The sequence below is a fragment of the Dermacentor andersoni genome, chromosome 1, assembly GCF_023375885.2.
Source record: "Dermacentor andersoni chromosome 1, qqDerAnde1_hic_scaffold, whole genome shotgun sequence".
NCBI classification, from domain to species: Eukaryota; Metazoa; Arthropoda; class Arachnida; order Ixodida; family Ixodidae; genus Dermacentor; species Dermacentor andersoni.
The window spans coordinates 145,749,514-145,762,461 of NC_092814.1; the positions used below are offsets into that span (position 1 = coordinate 145,749,514).

The following is a 12,948-nucleotide window of genomic DNA, read 5'->3' on the forward strand; positions in this document are numbered from 1 at the left end:
GTGCTATATTTGCATGTAGAAATTGTGCGCAAAGAAGCAAAATCCAAATGTCAGCACAGTTGGCTACATTGTCGACCGAATATGTGCACGGGCTTATTTATGGCCAATACCGTATTTTCTGGACTATAGCCCGCAGACTAGGCGTACTAATAAATGTTGCATTTCTACGCTGAGCAGACTATGTTCAGACGCAAACTACTCAGGATATGTGTCTTAAACTTCTCTAGTTGAGCGTTCGGGGACTCGCATTAGCCGTAGGCGTTTTCTTAGCGATACCAGTTGTTCATACTGTCCATAGAAACAAAAACATGTTACACGTAATCGGGGCTCGACTTCCCCACTGCATTCGCGTGGCTCTGCTAATAAATCTGGCCGTCACTGCCATACGTTTGCGTTCAGACATTGTCACCCTGTTGCCGAAAGGATACGCAACAGGTACGGAAAATCTGATAGATTTTATTTTTAGCCAAAATTCACCTCCGCAGACTATACGCACACAGGGCGCGGAGCACTTTCCCAAAATTATGGTATATCTTCAAGTACCATAGTGAAAGCGTGTCTGGACGACTGTATTTAATTTATACCATCTATTACGGCATTCGACAACCCAGGTGAACTAGAAAAAGAAAATCATTTGAGAAACAGCAGCGCCAGTCGTAGATCCCATGGATTTCGCGACCATAATCAGTTGAAATACCATGTAGGCATAGTATCTCCCCAAAAATGTGAGGTAAACATTAATTCGAACGTACTTCAAAATACCCTTCCAGAAAAATAACTTCAGATTTTTGTAAAATTCGAGATCAAAAACAGCAGCGGTAGTTTTTCATTACCTGAGTAAAGTGGCCGGTGGGCCGTCGGCCGAAACTCGGCTCGAAATGCTTCACTTGGTAGGGTGGGTAATCGCGGTGCTCCTTAAACCACGTGTCCACAAAACCGAGGCTGCCTATCTTCCGCACATCATTCGAGCGCCGCTCCGATGCTAAGTTTTGGCCGGTGAGCCGGAAACGACCTGCAACACCAGGATTTCAAGGTGAAGGTGCACGCCGACACTTGCTCAGTGCGCCCAATTATTCTATTGCGAAGATTGCGCGCTAGCCGGTCTTCATGCTCATCAGGTTGATGGCATGAAATCCAGCCTTTCACGATAAGCCCTGGTTCATGTGAAACTGGGTTTATGACTTCAAAAAATTAAGAAAGAAATGGCCACTCATTTGTTCAGCGTGCATCGCGCTCGTTGTGTCTTTAAGGAACCTCTCCCCCCGTGGCATCCAAAACAGAGGCGCGGAAGCAACGGTCCCACATCTCCTCCGCCAGGTTTAGCGGTGAGAGCATTTATTGGGCCAATCAGCTGATGCAGCGGAAGGCTAGTGCACGCGCGAGCAGACGGATACGAAGCAGGGAACGATACAGGACGGTTTAGTTGTTAATGAGCGCACAGTCCTGTCTCGCTCCTTATTCCGTCTCCGTCTGCTCGCGCTGCACGTACTTGCAATGTCTCATCAATTAGGCCCAAAGAAATGTTTTGGCGGGAAAGTGGCCATCCTCCCATTGCTCGGACACCTTGCAGCTTCAAAGAACCTTCGACACGTCCGGCGTTTTTAATGCGACAACAATTATGCGACAGCAATAGCTCGTAGCTTTGCCTGTGCTGTGTTCTCGTCGCTCAGTTTGCGTTGAAGCGATAGACAGCATGAAGGTCACTTCGCTCGCAGCTGCTTCCGCGCTTCCTCACGCCAGCGTTTTGACAGCGAGTGTCCGCGGTCATCGAGTGTGATGTGTGCATGTTTGCCTGTGCGCGCTGACGCCATGCTTGTTAATTTCGTTAGCAAGCGAGTGTTTACAAGTTTATACGGCCAATAAAACTACTATCCTTACTCATTATGGATGTCTACCGATGTTATATCGCAATCGATGCTTTGCCTTTCTGGTGTAACTGCGACTTTTTTTGCAACAATTAAAAAACAAAGAAATCGAAGGAATTAAGGGCAGGAAGGCTGTAAAAAGGGTTCACTTAGCCACTGTGGATGTGGAAAGGAAAATAACGAGAATATATTCCTGTAGTACCAATGCCACACGGTGGCATCAAGTGTCTAAATACCTAAGTTTCTTAGTGCCATAATATCTAGAGCCGATGTACGCACACTTCTGATGAAATCAAACGCCGTGGGAATGATAGCTGCAATGAATGTAGCAAGTTTCGAATCGCAATATCATCAAAAATACTACTCAGCGGGTAAAAGTCCAAGATGTGTCATCAAGATTGTCATCAAATACATTTATAGGCATATTTTATGTGGAAAAGTTTCTGTTGACTTAAAAGATGTGTTTTTTGTGTGCAGTTATAAGGGTGCTAACATTGAGAGCGAGGGTATGCATTCGATGGCCGAATAAGCGCTGGGAACGTATTATTCCGGGAGTAGCACTAAGTTTTAATGTTATTAGATATTACCGTATGGCATCGTATGAATGGTATCAACCTTGAAGGTATTTTGAGTGTGTGAGTGTTCGCCCGTGTGGCAAGGGTATAAGACGAAATAGCAGAGACTACTTGTGCAATACTTATACGACTTTCTTGCTATCTTCACCTGTGACCTTCATCTGTTCAGTGGCTAACAGACCAGCAGTACCAATGACCAAATAACGTGTGCTCGTCAAGGGGCCCTCAAGAACGAAATCACTGAACTGGCGATACCCGTCGAGCTGCCAGTCTCCCAAGTAAATAAATACTACATACAAACGGCACTGAAGTCGTGTAAAATAAATTATCGACTAGGATAATGGCAAGTGTGGCTTCGTCGATGACGATCAGTTTGTGGCTATTTGTTGCAACAAGGCAGCAGACGGCCGGTTAACGCATTCAGCAATACTGTTGCACCGGTATGCAGTTCTTAGGAGTCAGGACATATTTTTCTACATTAATATATCCGCAGATTCAACGCAGCGTTCGAACCTAAATGACGCGAACATAGTTTGAGTTAGCGAGGTAGCAGTGGTAAAGAATGACGCGCGTACGGCATAGTCCGTGGTTGGCTTTTTGTGCCACGAGGACGAAAGCGATGTACGATGCTTGCCGAGGGAAGAATCTCCATGAGAGCAGTATGGGCGTACAGAAATATAAGAGAGATGTGTAAAAATTTAAGGCTTCTATAGGTACCTTGCATCGGCCATACGACGTTTTCATTTATCACCCCATGTCGCCGACACCGGCCGCTAGGAATATCAAGAAAGTGAGAGGCTATTGCAAACAATGAGCCAAGCTTTATCACTCATCTGAGTATCACGCTTTAAGACCTACAGTGTTCGGTCGCCACTCCTTTAAACAGATTAGGAGGACACCATGCAAGATACGATTTGAAGACCTACGCTCTTCGGTCGTCGGAACTCTGATGACTTAACACCGTAGGTCTTAAAATCGTTTCTTGCACGGTGTCCTTTTAACCTGTTTTTTTTTTTTCGTTGAACGGCGTGGCTAACGTTAGATGAGACACCCTATATAAACGTTGTATGAATATGCACAAATGTTTCCTCAAGACACCGACCGACCCAGTACAAGCCAGCAGCCACGCTAAACCCGGGAACGTACGCAAAAAGAGCTTTGCTTTAAGATATGGGAGTAAATATAATTCAAATGTTGCTTTTCTCAGGCGAAAGCCTCAAGTTGCTCGTTGCAATGGCTCATACCTCAAAAACGCGGCGTCTAGTCGAGCGGTACAAAAAAAATATCATTATCAGCAATGGTCCACACAACCGTAAGCAACGACTCATACGCCCTTAAGGCAGAGCCTACAAGCGCTCAGCAAAATGAAGCGATAAGTGCATACATCCATTGTAATCACTCATACAACACACAGAACAGCATATGTTTTAATAAAGAACAAGCTCAAAACAAGAATCCGAACCATCAATAAAGCATTGCATGACCTCCTCGGAAGTATGCTAAGGCCGAGGATGCCTGCCAAGCGAGGAGCGAGGTGCGACATGCGAAGCGGCGAGAGCAAGGCATTCGAACGAAAGTGCTGCTTTGCCTTGCTGAGAGGATGCAATGTAAAGTCGAAGAGAAACGTTGCCGCGAGTCTGACCCCGCTATACGAGCATGCGAAGCCACAGCTAAGCGTAGACGAGCCAAGGAAGCCGAACTGCGAAAGCCGCAACGCGACGATGCGAGACTGCAACTTAGGAGGCCGAAACCAGCAGACAACGGCTTGCCATACGTGTACTTCACACTGCGGCTCGTTATGTCTTGCAAGAAGTCTGAGCCCTCCGACCGCACAACCTAATGTACTACCAAGTGTGCAGCAGGCTTTCGCCTTCACGTGTTACAGTAGTGTAACATGCTGCCGAACTGTTTTTCTTTTTTTACCCGCCGTGGTTGCTTAGTGGCTTTGCTTTGCACTGCTAAGCACGAAGTCGCGGGATCAAAGCCCGGCCATGGCTGCCACATTTCAATGGAGGCGAAATGCAAAAACACCCGTGGCACTTAGATTTAGGTGCACGTTAAAAAGCCCGAGGTGGTCAAAATTAATTCGAAGTCCCCCACTACGGTCTGCCTCCTAATCACATCGTGGTTTTGGCACGTAAAACCCCATAATTTCATTTATGTTGCATTTTGTACAAAACGCTCACTCCTATCAGCTCATTTGTCAAGTGCGTTGAGTGGTCATGCAGGAATTTACAGGGACCGACGCATTCTGAATTTAGATCAAGAGCAGACGTAAGTAGTCTCTACGTCACTTTGCGTATGCAGGTCAGCTAACGTAAACACAGGGAAATACGCACGTGAACAAAGCAGCCGGACGACCCATATAGGGGTGAAATTCAGTATGAGCCTGCTGATTCAGCTGCATGTCACAGCACAAATGAAGTGACACTTCGCGTCTACAGTGACATGAAACTTTTTGTTGTTGCTGCTGCTGTTGTTGTTGTCGTCGTCGTCATCGTGGTTGTTGTTGTTGTTGTTGTTGTTGTTGTTGTTGTTGTTGTTGTTGTTGTTGTTGTTGTTGTTGTTGTTGTTGTTGTTGTTGTTGTTGTTGTTGTTGTTGTTGTTGTTGTTGTTGTTGTTCACGATGGGTGTTTTTCTATGAATTACTAGATCCACAAAAGACTTTGTCTCTTATATGCAGAACTGTTCGTGGACTCCGGGCAGGCGTTTGTTACGACTACGTTCCGGCGTCATTCAAATGCTCACGAGTACAGCTTTCCAGCGTCAGAGCGCGTCAGCACTGCAAAGCTTTCAAGAGCGTCTTTTAAGTGACTCAACCAGGCCGTCATTCTGAAATTCGTCTGCAGTTGGCCTGCGTGTTTGACGTCCCAGTAGCACAGGCCAGCGACCCTGTTCAGATGGTTTTTCGGGCTCACCGAGGATGGCTCGTCACCCAAGCATTATATTTGCCACGGAGTCCTTCAGGGCGGAGTAGTGAACGCAACGTTTTTTACTCTAGCTATAATTGGACTCGCGACAACCTTCCAAACACCGTTCAACCCTCCATCTATACTAAATGCATCTGTATTTGCACGTCAGTAGTGACACAGCTTCAGCTGCGCGCTCAGTTCCAGAAGGCAGCCATCTTGACATAATGTTACTTTCGTGATCAAGGAGGGGAGAGGTGGGAAAAGTACGCAGTGGTGGAATTTACCCGAAAGCAAATGCCTGCATACGGGATATCAATCAACGGGCATCTGATATACTCCAGCAAAAGACACAGTTCTTGGAAGTTGTGAGCAGCTGGATGCTATTTGCCTTGATATAACCTCCTTGCAAGAAAGAACTGAGGCTTGCCCATACGCGTTATGTTACAACATTGCAAAATGCTATTTGTTGTATTCATGTGGTAAATTCTACTTGCATTCAACAGCTGCAGAACTGGCCTACGTAAAATCAAGAGTTCTAGCCTAAGCTCTAAGATATGCCTTCGTTTATTGAGGAACACGTCAATGGCTGAAACCATTGCTATCACCCAAGACTACACAATCGCGACACACATTGGTGTTGAGACAATGCTCGTACACGTCAGGCACATCGTCTGGACCCCTTGCCCTCATCTCGCCATTCTTTCTACAGAGAAGGCCCCACACGACATTCAGTGCAACTGTGTGCACATCGTGCCTCGCTTACAGCAGGGTGTGCACCTGCGGCCGGCCTTTGTTTCTTCAATTGTGCTTGAGCCGTGCTCACGTACCCCTCACAGTTACAGGACTTCAGAAAAAACCTGAGCAACCGCCATCTGCGCTCAGCTTAGTTTACTCCTCTGTGCGACAACTACAGCAACCGCACGCACATCTATACTGATGACTCGACCAGTTTTGGCGGCGCGGTGATTAACTGACAAAGGAATAACATTACTATTCTAAACATATCGCATGTCCGGACGTCTACGGCTGCAGAACTCGTGACTCTGCGCTGTGGACTTGTGTTCATCGATACAGGGAGTCCTGGAAATTGACCGTGTTTAGCGACTCAAAGCCGGTTTCACAGATTATGCACTCGGTTCTCTAACCTAAAGCTCATTAACAGTTAAAGAAAGACGTCGTAAAGGTGGACGGCGGAGGTGGAGACGTGGTTAGAGCACTGGACTTGTCGACGCTTGAGTGCCGACTCGATTTCCCATACCACCACAGAATTCGTTATTGTGTTTTATGAAAATCACCCGATTTTTTTTTTTTGCATACGGGCGGAGACGTTCAATAGATTCCCCAGAGTAAACACTGTAAAAGAGAGCGCAACGAACACTCACGAGTGAATCTGGCGTCCGCTCTGTCGTGCATCATGTCGCCACACTGGTCGGCCAATGCCTGCGCCACTTCGGCCAATTCATCGTCCCAGACCTGCAAGAAGCATGTCAGCAACAATGTACACATCCATTCAGCAACTCTAGCAGCACAAAAAAAAAGAGAATGGTGACAAGTGCCTCCATTGGACTACGGTTTCCAGCGTGGCAATGTCAACCACCATATATAACTTTTACATGCGAGAAAAAATATCTAAAATATACTTAATCCAGAACTTTCTGCGGGCTCCAATTCAATATTGGCGCCTCTGTTTGTAAACTGGAAGTTTGTCCTAGAGGCAACTACCACCATGCTGATTTGCGGCTTGTGATGTCACAAGCCGCGGCCCGAGCTGTAGCTTGTCACCTGGAATACACAAACTAATACTAGCTACGATAAGCCGTTTATGCAACACGTACACAGTTATTATCGTAATTCCAACAGTTTCCGAAATACATGTTTTCCCGGTAGTATCAATGATTGCTTAAGGCGCATTGCACACTACACAGCCCCAATACCGACATAACGCTGACGCCAAAGATCGGCCGAGTCGTCGACACACGGTGACACCCGAAAGTGTCGTTGAAATATTGGTGTCCCGTTGTGTCGCCAGCGACACCAACCCAACCAACATGCGCAGGTAGTCGCAGCTTTCGTGCCGACGACGTCAGTCGTCATCAGACCCATCTCCTGAAGCTCAGCCGCCGAGGTAAAATTTGGCACCAGCCAAATTTACCTACCCGTATTGACTTTACCAACCCGTATTGACTTTACCTGTGCTGAAAATAAATTAAAACAAGTTTGTGGATTTAAAAGTTGCAGCAGTCAACTAAATTCCGTCGATGCGGTATTTGCTGGGCAAAGGTTGTACCTAGCGCAATAAATTATCTTCGGGGTGCAGATTAGGCCTATTTAGCAAAGGCATCCTTCTTAAGAGTTCAGCCTTGGTTTGATCTTGTCAATTTGCAATAATTCATTTTATCATTGTACAATACGTATATTATGATATTAGCATAAAATAGCATACTATGATAATAACATCGTGTGCTATTACACCCTCAGTACTTTCTGCTTGCCATTCTATACGCTTGAGTTTCGCTTGGGACCAGTCATACCAATTACGCTGTTTTTTGTTCTTGTTTTTTAATGAATATTAGGAGAGGTTGGCGCCTTTACTGTGGCACCGTCTACTCCTTGTCACTTGGCAAAGGAAACGAATTTGCGTAAAAAAGGAGAATAGTGACACAAAATATGACACACAGTAGAACACTGAATGAATGAAAAATATACAGTCCAACAGTACATGAATCGCAAATTTGTGCATCAGTTCAGCACACGTACGCATATATAAAGTCAAATATATTCAACAGCCAAAACACATAACATGTGTAATACACTGCAAATACCGAACAGAATTCTACATATTGCGTAAGAGTTGCGATCACCACATAAATCAATTTTGAACCCAGAACAACGTTTATGTTACTCATTTAGCGCATTAAGGTCATCTGAAACTTAATATTTTCCCAAAATGCTGGCGTCCTCTAAAGACTTTTTCAGAGCAAGAAGTGCTCTTTTCTGAAGGCCCGCAGTTGGCCATGGGCCAGGTATCTTTTTTAGGGTGAATGGTCTTCTGTCTAATATCAACAAATTTGCTTGCAGTACACTTCTTTGCGGATCGTATTTCGTGCACTCGAGGAGAAGATGATGCACATCTTCGTCTGGATGGCCACAAGACCACTGCGGACTACAGAAACGTTTATCCTGTACAAGAAGTGTCTCGTAAATGCAGTACCAAGACGCAGGTGGTCTCTCAGATTTTTCTGGCATTGATAAGTTTATACATGGGTCTATAAAATATAACTCCGAGTTCTTAGTTTGCTGATCAAACCAGGTAGTTTTGCTGAGGTGACAGGAAATCTGTCTCAGGATCAGACGGACTTCACTACGCAATAGGGGAAGATTGCTTGTCTCTGCGTTATTGTGCGCCCGATTCACAGCTGGGTCCGCTGCAGTATTACCAGGAATATTGCAGTGCCCAGGTATCCACTGAAATGCAATTACGTGGTTCATTACGCTTGTTTTTGTAAGTTCTTTGAGCGTCTCATACAATAGCAAAGTGTAAAAAAAAATTTTCTTATTGTTCGGTAGTAATGTGAGAGCGGCTTGCGAATCACTAAAGATAACCCATTTTTGCGAATGCTTTTCTGATGTTATTAAACGCAAAGCATACAGGATTGCAAACAGTTCTGCCACGGTGGAAGATGTCTCTCTGGATAATTTAAATGTTTGCTCTAGCGCTAAATGTGGAATGACGAATGCTGAAGTCGAGGAATTTTTATGACACGAACCATCTGTATACACGTGGATGTACTGAGGACATAATGAGTAAATTTGGAAGAGTGCCAGTTGTTGTGCGGCTACTATGAACATGTCTCTCTTAGATATAATCCCGTAAACCGATAATTCTATTTTACGACATGTTAACATCCAGGGAGGGTAACTAACATCCACTTTGCATAATTCAAATCTTGGTAATAATGCTTGATGTTCTCGCACAACATCGTGAATTTTGCTTTTCTTTCTTTCAGTAAGCGCGAGGTTTAATGGATGCGTCTCGCGTTGAGTTGAGGTGCGATAAATATGTCGGCATCTTTCAACCGTTCGTATGACTGTACCGTTCGTATGTACCGTTCGTATGGTGGGTGACGAGCTTCAGCAATTACTAAAGAACTCGAGGTAGCCTGCGGAACCCCAAGACTCACTCGCAGCCCCCCCCCCCCCCCCCCCCCCCTTGCCAGTAAACGTTGAAGACGTTCCTCAAAAGTTTGCGATAAACTATGGAGAATAGGTGCCGAGTAAGTATTTTTTTTTTTTTATGAGTGCGTTATGAACTTGTAATAGTGAAGAGACTGATTCCCCCCCCCCCCCCCCACGTTGTGCCAGCGAGTCGCCGAAGTACGTTTATTACAGCATTGGTCTGCTTTTCAATTGCGCGGATGTGGGACACCCATGTCAGCTGGCGGTGAAGAATCACTCCAAGAAATTTATGCTCTTTCACAAACATCAAAGCTTGCCCATTAAGCGTAAGTTGGAAATTATTCAGCTGTCGTCTAGTGAAAGGAAGTACGGCTGCCCTTGCGTATGAAAGACTCATGCCTCTTTCTTTTAAAAACGTGTCGATACTATCAAGACCCTCTTGCAGCGTTGTTTGAATGTCTTGTATATCAGATCCAAAGGCCCATATGCAGATGTCATCTGCGTACAGAGAATACTGTAGACCAGACGGGAGTTTTTGTGGCAAGGCTGTTAAGGCACAGTTGAATAAAAACGGACTGACAACACTGCCCTGCGGAACGCCCTGCGAGATGCTGTGATAATTACTCTCTCCTTCGGTGTTTTTATTTTCTTCTTTCCTTTCCTATAGCTTCGGTATACCCAGTATGCCAGTTTTCTTCCCTTAACCTTAACTTTTGTCTACAATGGGCTCACCAGTTCGTACATGTTCGCTGCGGGCTTGTAGCCCCTGAGCCGGCCCATGGCTACAAGGCTCCGTAGTTTGTTGTGGCGCCGCAGAAAGTCCTTCTTCTCGTGGTTCGACAGACCCCGCACCAGGATAGTGCAGTTGCGATTGCGTGGCTGGCAGGCAGTGTGCACGACACCGTTTCGCGTGTTCCAGTAGGCGGGTCTGCAGGGCTGCGCCAAGACGGCGCTGGGGCCGCAGGTTAGAATGGCCACTACCACCCAGACGGTAACTACCAGCCACATCTGAACAAAAAAAAAAAGAACAGGGCCGGCATTCATAAAAAGAAGTTGGTACGCTAGAATTGCTCGTGATTGCCATGTAATCCTGATGTGGCACATATATTAGCGAAGGTGGCCGACCAGCAGCAAAGAGCACTTCCGTATTGAAAGCTTGGAGAATTCGGCTCCAGATATCCTGTGTGAGATAAGCGCCATATAGGGTGTGTTTGATACTTTTCGTCAGTGCTCCTTTTGCTGAGCACTGTGCCCTGTTCGTTTGTATTTCTTGAAGTCCACATTGTGGCAACACAATATTTTTTTTTTCATTAACTTTTCTTCTTGCTCTTATTATTCGCAGGGAACTCGTAGAAAGAGTAGCTCAGGTACATAAGATGACAGCCTTACGAAGAAACTTTCAATAAAAAGTCCACAGGGTAACCCTGTGTAGCGACGTGGCACACCTTGCGAACATAATGCACTGCGCAATGTCATCGGTCAGGAGTGTTGGCGAAGTCAAGCAAATGCGACTGTGTGAAGCCGCTGCTATGCAAGGAACGGGGGGGGAAACACATCAATGTGGTGCTGGTGATAATAGTGGGCCCGAGTACCAGTGGAATTAGAGAAAGAGTGGTGTAATATGGTGCAGCTTACTCACAATGTAGCATTCATTAGGAGTCATAGTGGCGTTAACAGCGAAAATTAATTACCGCAGATACGATGGATATGAGCACAATACGTCTTTTTGTTGTCACCAATCTTCTGTCGGCGCACATTTAAGAAGGGCTGTCTGTTTACTTTGTATTGCACTGCTATGCGCAAGTAGTGGATGATCGTCCGTTTATGCGGACCTGCAGCTCTGCCTGACTATGGCTTCATCCTCAGGAGTGACTACGTTGACTTTACAACATGACATTAACGTGCAAAATAAGACGAAGGCATAGCAAGGACTGAGAAACACCCCAGTAGCTACCGTTCAATGTGGATCTTTAAACGTCTTTCTTTTCTTTTTCTTCTGTTTCTTCTTTCTGCAGAACAGCACCTATTTTCCTCTATCACAAGCAGAATATTTGAAACTAAACAGTTTTAGCACTGATTAGATATTTGCAATTTTCCCAAACCATAACCAGATCATCTCACAAGCGCACAAATAGATTTATACCAGGCGATGTTCTCTACTCACCACAGGATCTTTGTCATCTAGCGGACGCACAAAGATGAATCTAGGTAAGCTCGCCACAACTATACAAACCTAACACACCCCGTCCTGGCGTTTTAAAGCTGCAAATTATGCCGACGAGTGTGGTGTACATCCGCACGTACTGCACATGGCTAGACAGCACTATCAATGTCCAGTTTGTTTGGCAGTCCGCCAACGTCAGAGTTTGAAACCACGGACGCAATGGTTTGCCTAATGGCTCACCTTTACGCTGAAACCTAAAGAGCTGACAAAACAACGCGTTACTGCAACGCTAGCGTTCGTATAGACATTTAAAACGATGTTTTGACTGCGAGAAGCGAAAAGTCTGCTTTCGTTTTACCGCTGTAGTGTGCTTCCGGCGAGAATGCTACTCCCAATGGTATGCCGTCCTCCGCGAACGCAACAACAAAGCCGTGATGTAGTTTATAACGTGTGAACAAAGATCACGTCAGTCACAAGGAGTGAAGAAAAGTAAACCAAAGCACAATCAGGCACACTCTGGCGTCTCGTGGACGTCACTATTATTGTGATAGCAGGCTGTTTACTTCGCCCTGCCCGGTCGCTAAGTGGGCGCGCACTCACCGCGAGGTTACCGCCACAGTGCCAACACCCGCGTCGTAGACACTGCGGCCCAAGTGGTCCGTCGCTGTCGACGGGGGTGCACAGCTGCCGGCCTCTGGTCTGCCCCCTTTGAGGCCGCGGTGGCACGCGGCCGCGCCTATTCACGCAGGGGGCAGCTGCGTCACGCCGGCCCAGCAGCGTGCGCACCTTGGCGGGGCTGCGCGTAGAAAAGCACGAGTGACCGGAGAAAGGAGGGAAGGGGGCACCCTTATGAATAAAGTCCCACCAGTAAAACCGTCGCGTGCATTATGCGCGTCCCCTTCCCATGCAGTGCGGTCTTACACGGTCCAGAAACTGCAGGCGGTGGGGGGACCATCAGCCCGACCGAGTGTCACGTTCACAACTGGCCGCACCTACAGCAATTGCGGCGACTCGTAGGATAAGTGTGGGCCGTGGCGAAAGCTTTGCTTCTTCTCCAGAGTGAAAGCGAACGTCATTATACCAGAAGCTGACGCAACGTGAAAGCACGACGCAGGATTACCAAGCAAGATTTCCAGCATTTAGCTGTAAACAGATTCACCAACCCCTCACAGCCACCAGTTTAGTGCTTCTCGACTGTAATGGGCCACGTACACGGGCCGGCACTTGGCTCGCGCACTCGATTTCAGTGTCCGACT

The 12,948-nt window shown here is 46.4% G+C and overlaps 1 protein-coding gene across 10 annotated transcripts in view; it reads right to left on the minus strand.

Annotated features, from left to right (window-relative positions):
* LOC126543373 (venom allergen 5-like) overlaps positions 1-12,948 on the minus strand; it is a 368,390-nt gene that overhangs the window by 355,072 nt on the left and 370 nt on the right. For 6 of the 10 annotated variants that reach the window (XR_008608778.2, XR_008608777.2, XM_055062115.2 and 3 more), the window contains exons 2-4: positions 10,271-10,536; positions 6,735-6,825; positions 834-1,012 (exon numbers count right to left, since the gene is read on the minus strand). Coding sequence is in view for 8 of the 10 variants with exons in the window: in XM_055062115.2 (XP_054918090.2) it covers positions 834-1,012; positions 6,735-6,825; positions 10,271-10,536 (536 nt within the window). In the remaining 2 variants the exon portion in view is untranslated. Of the gene's footprint in view, positions 1-833; positions 1,013-6,734; positions 6,826-10,260; positions 10,537-11,482; positions 11,685-12,292; positions 12,489-12,557; positions 12,940-12,948 lie in introns of those variants that run through there. The other 4 variants (XM_055062113.2, XM_055062112.2, XM_072287458.1 and 1 more) reach the window with 4 other exon arrangements.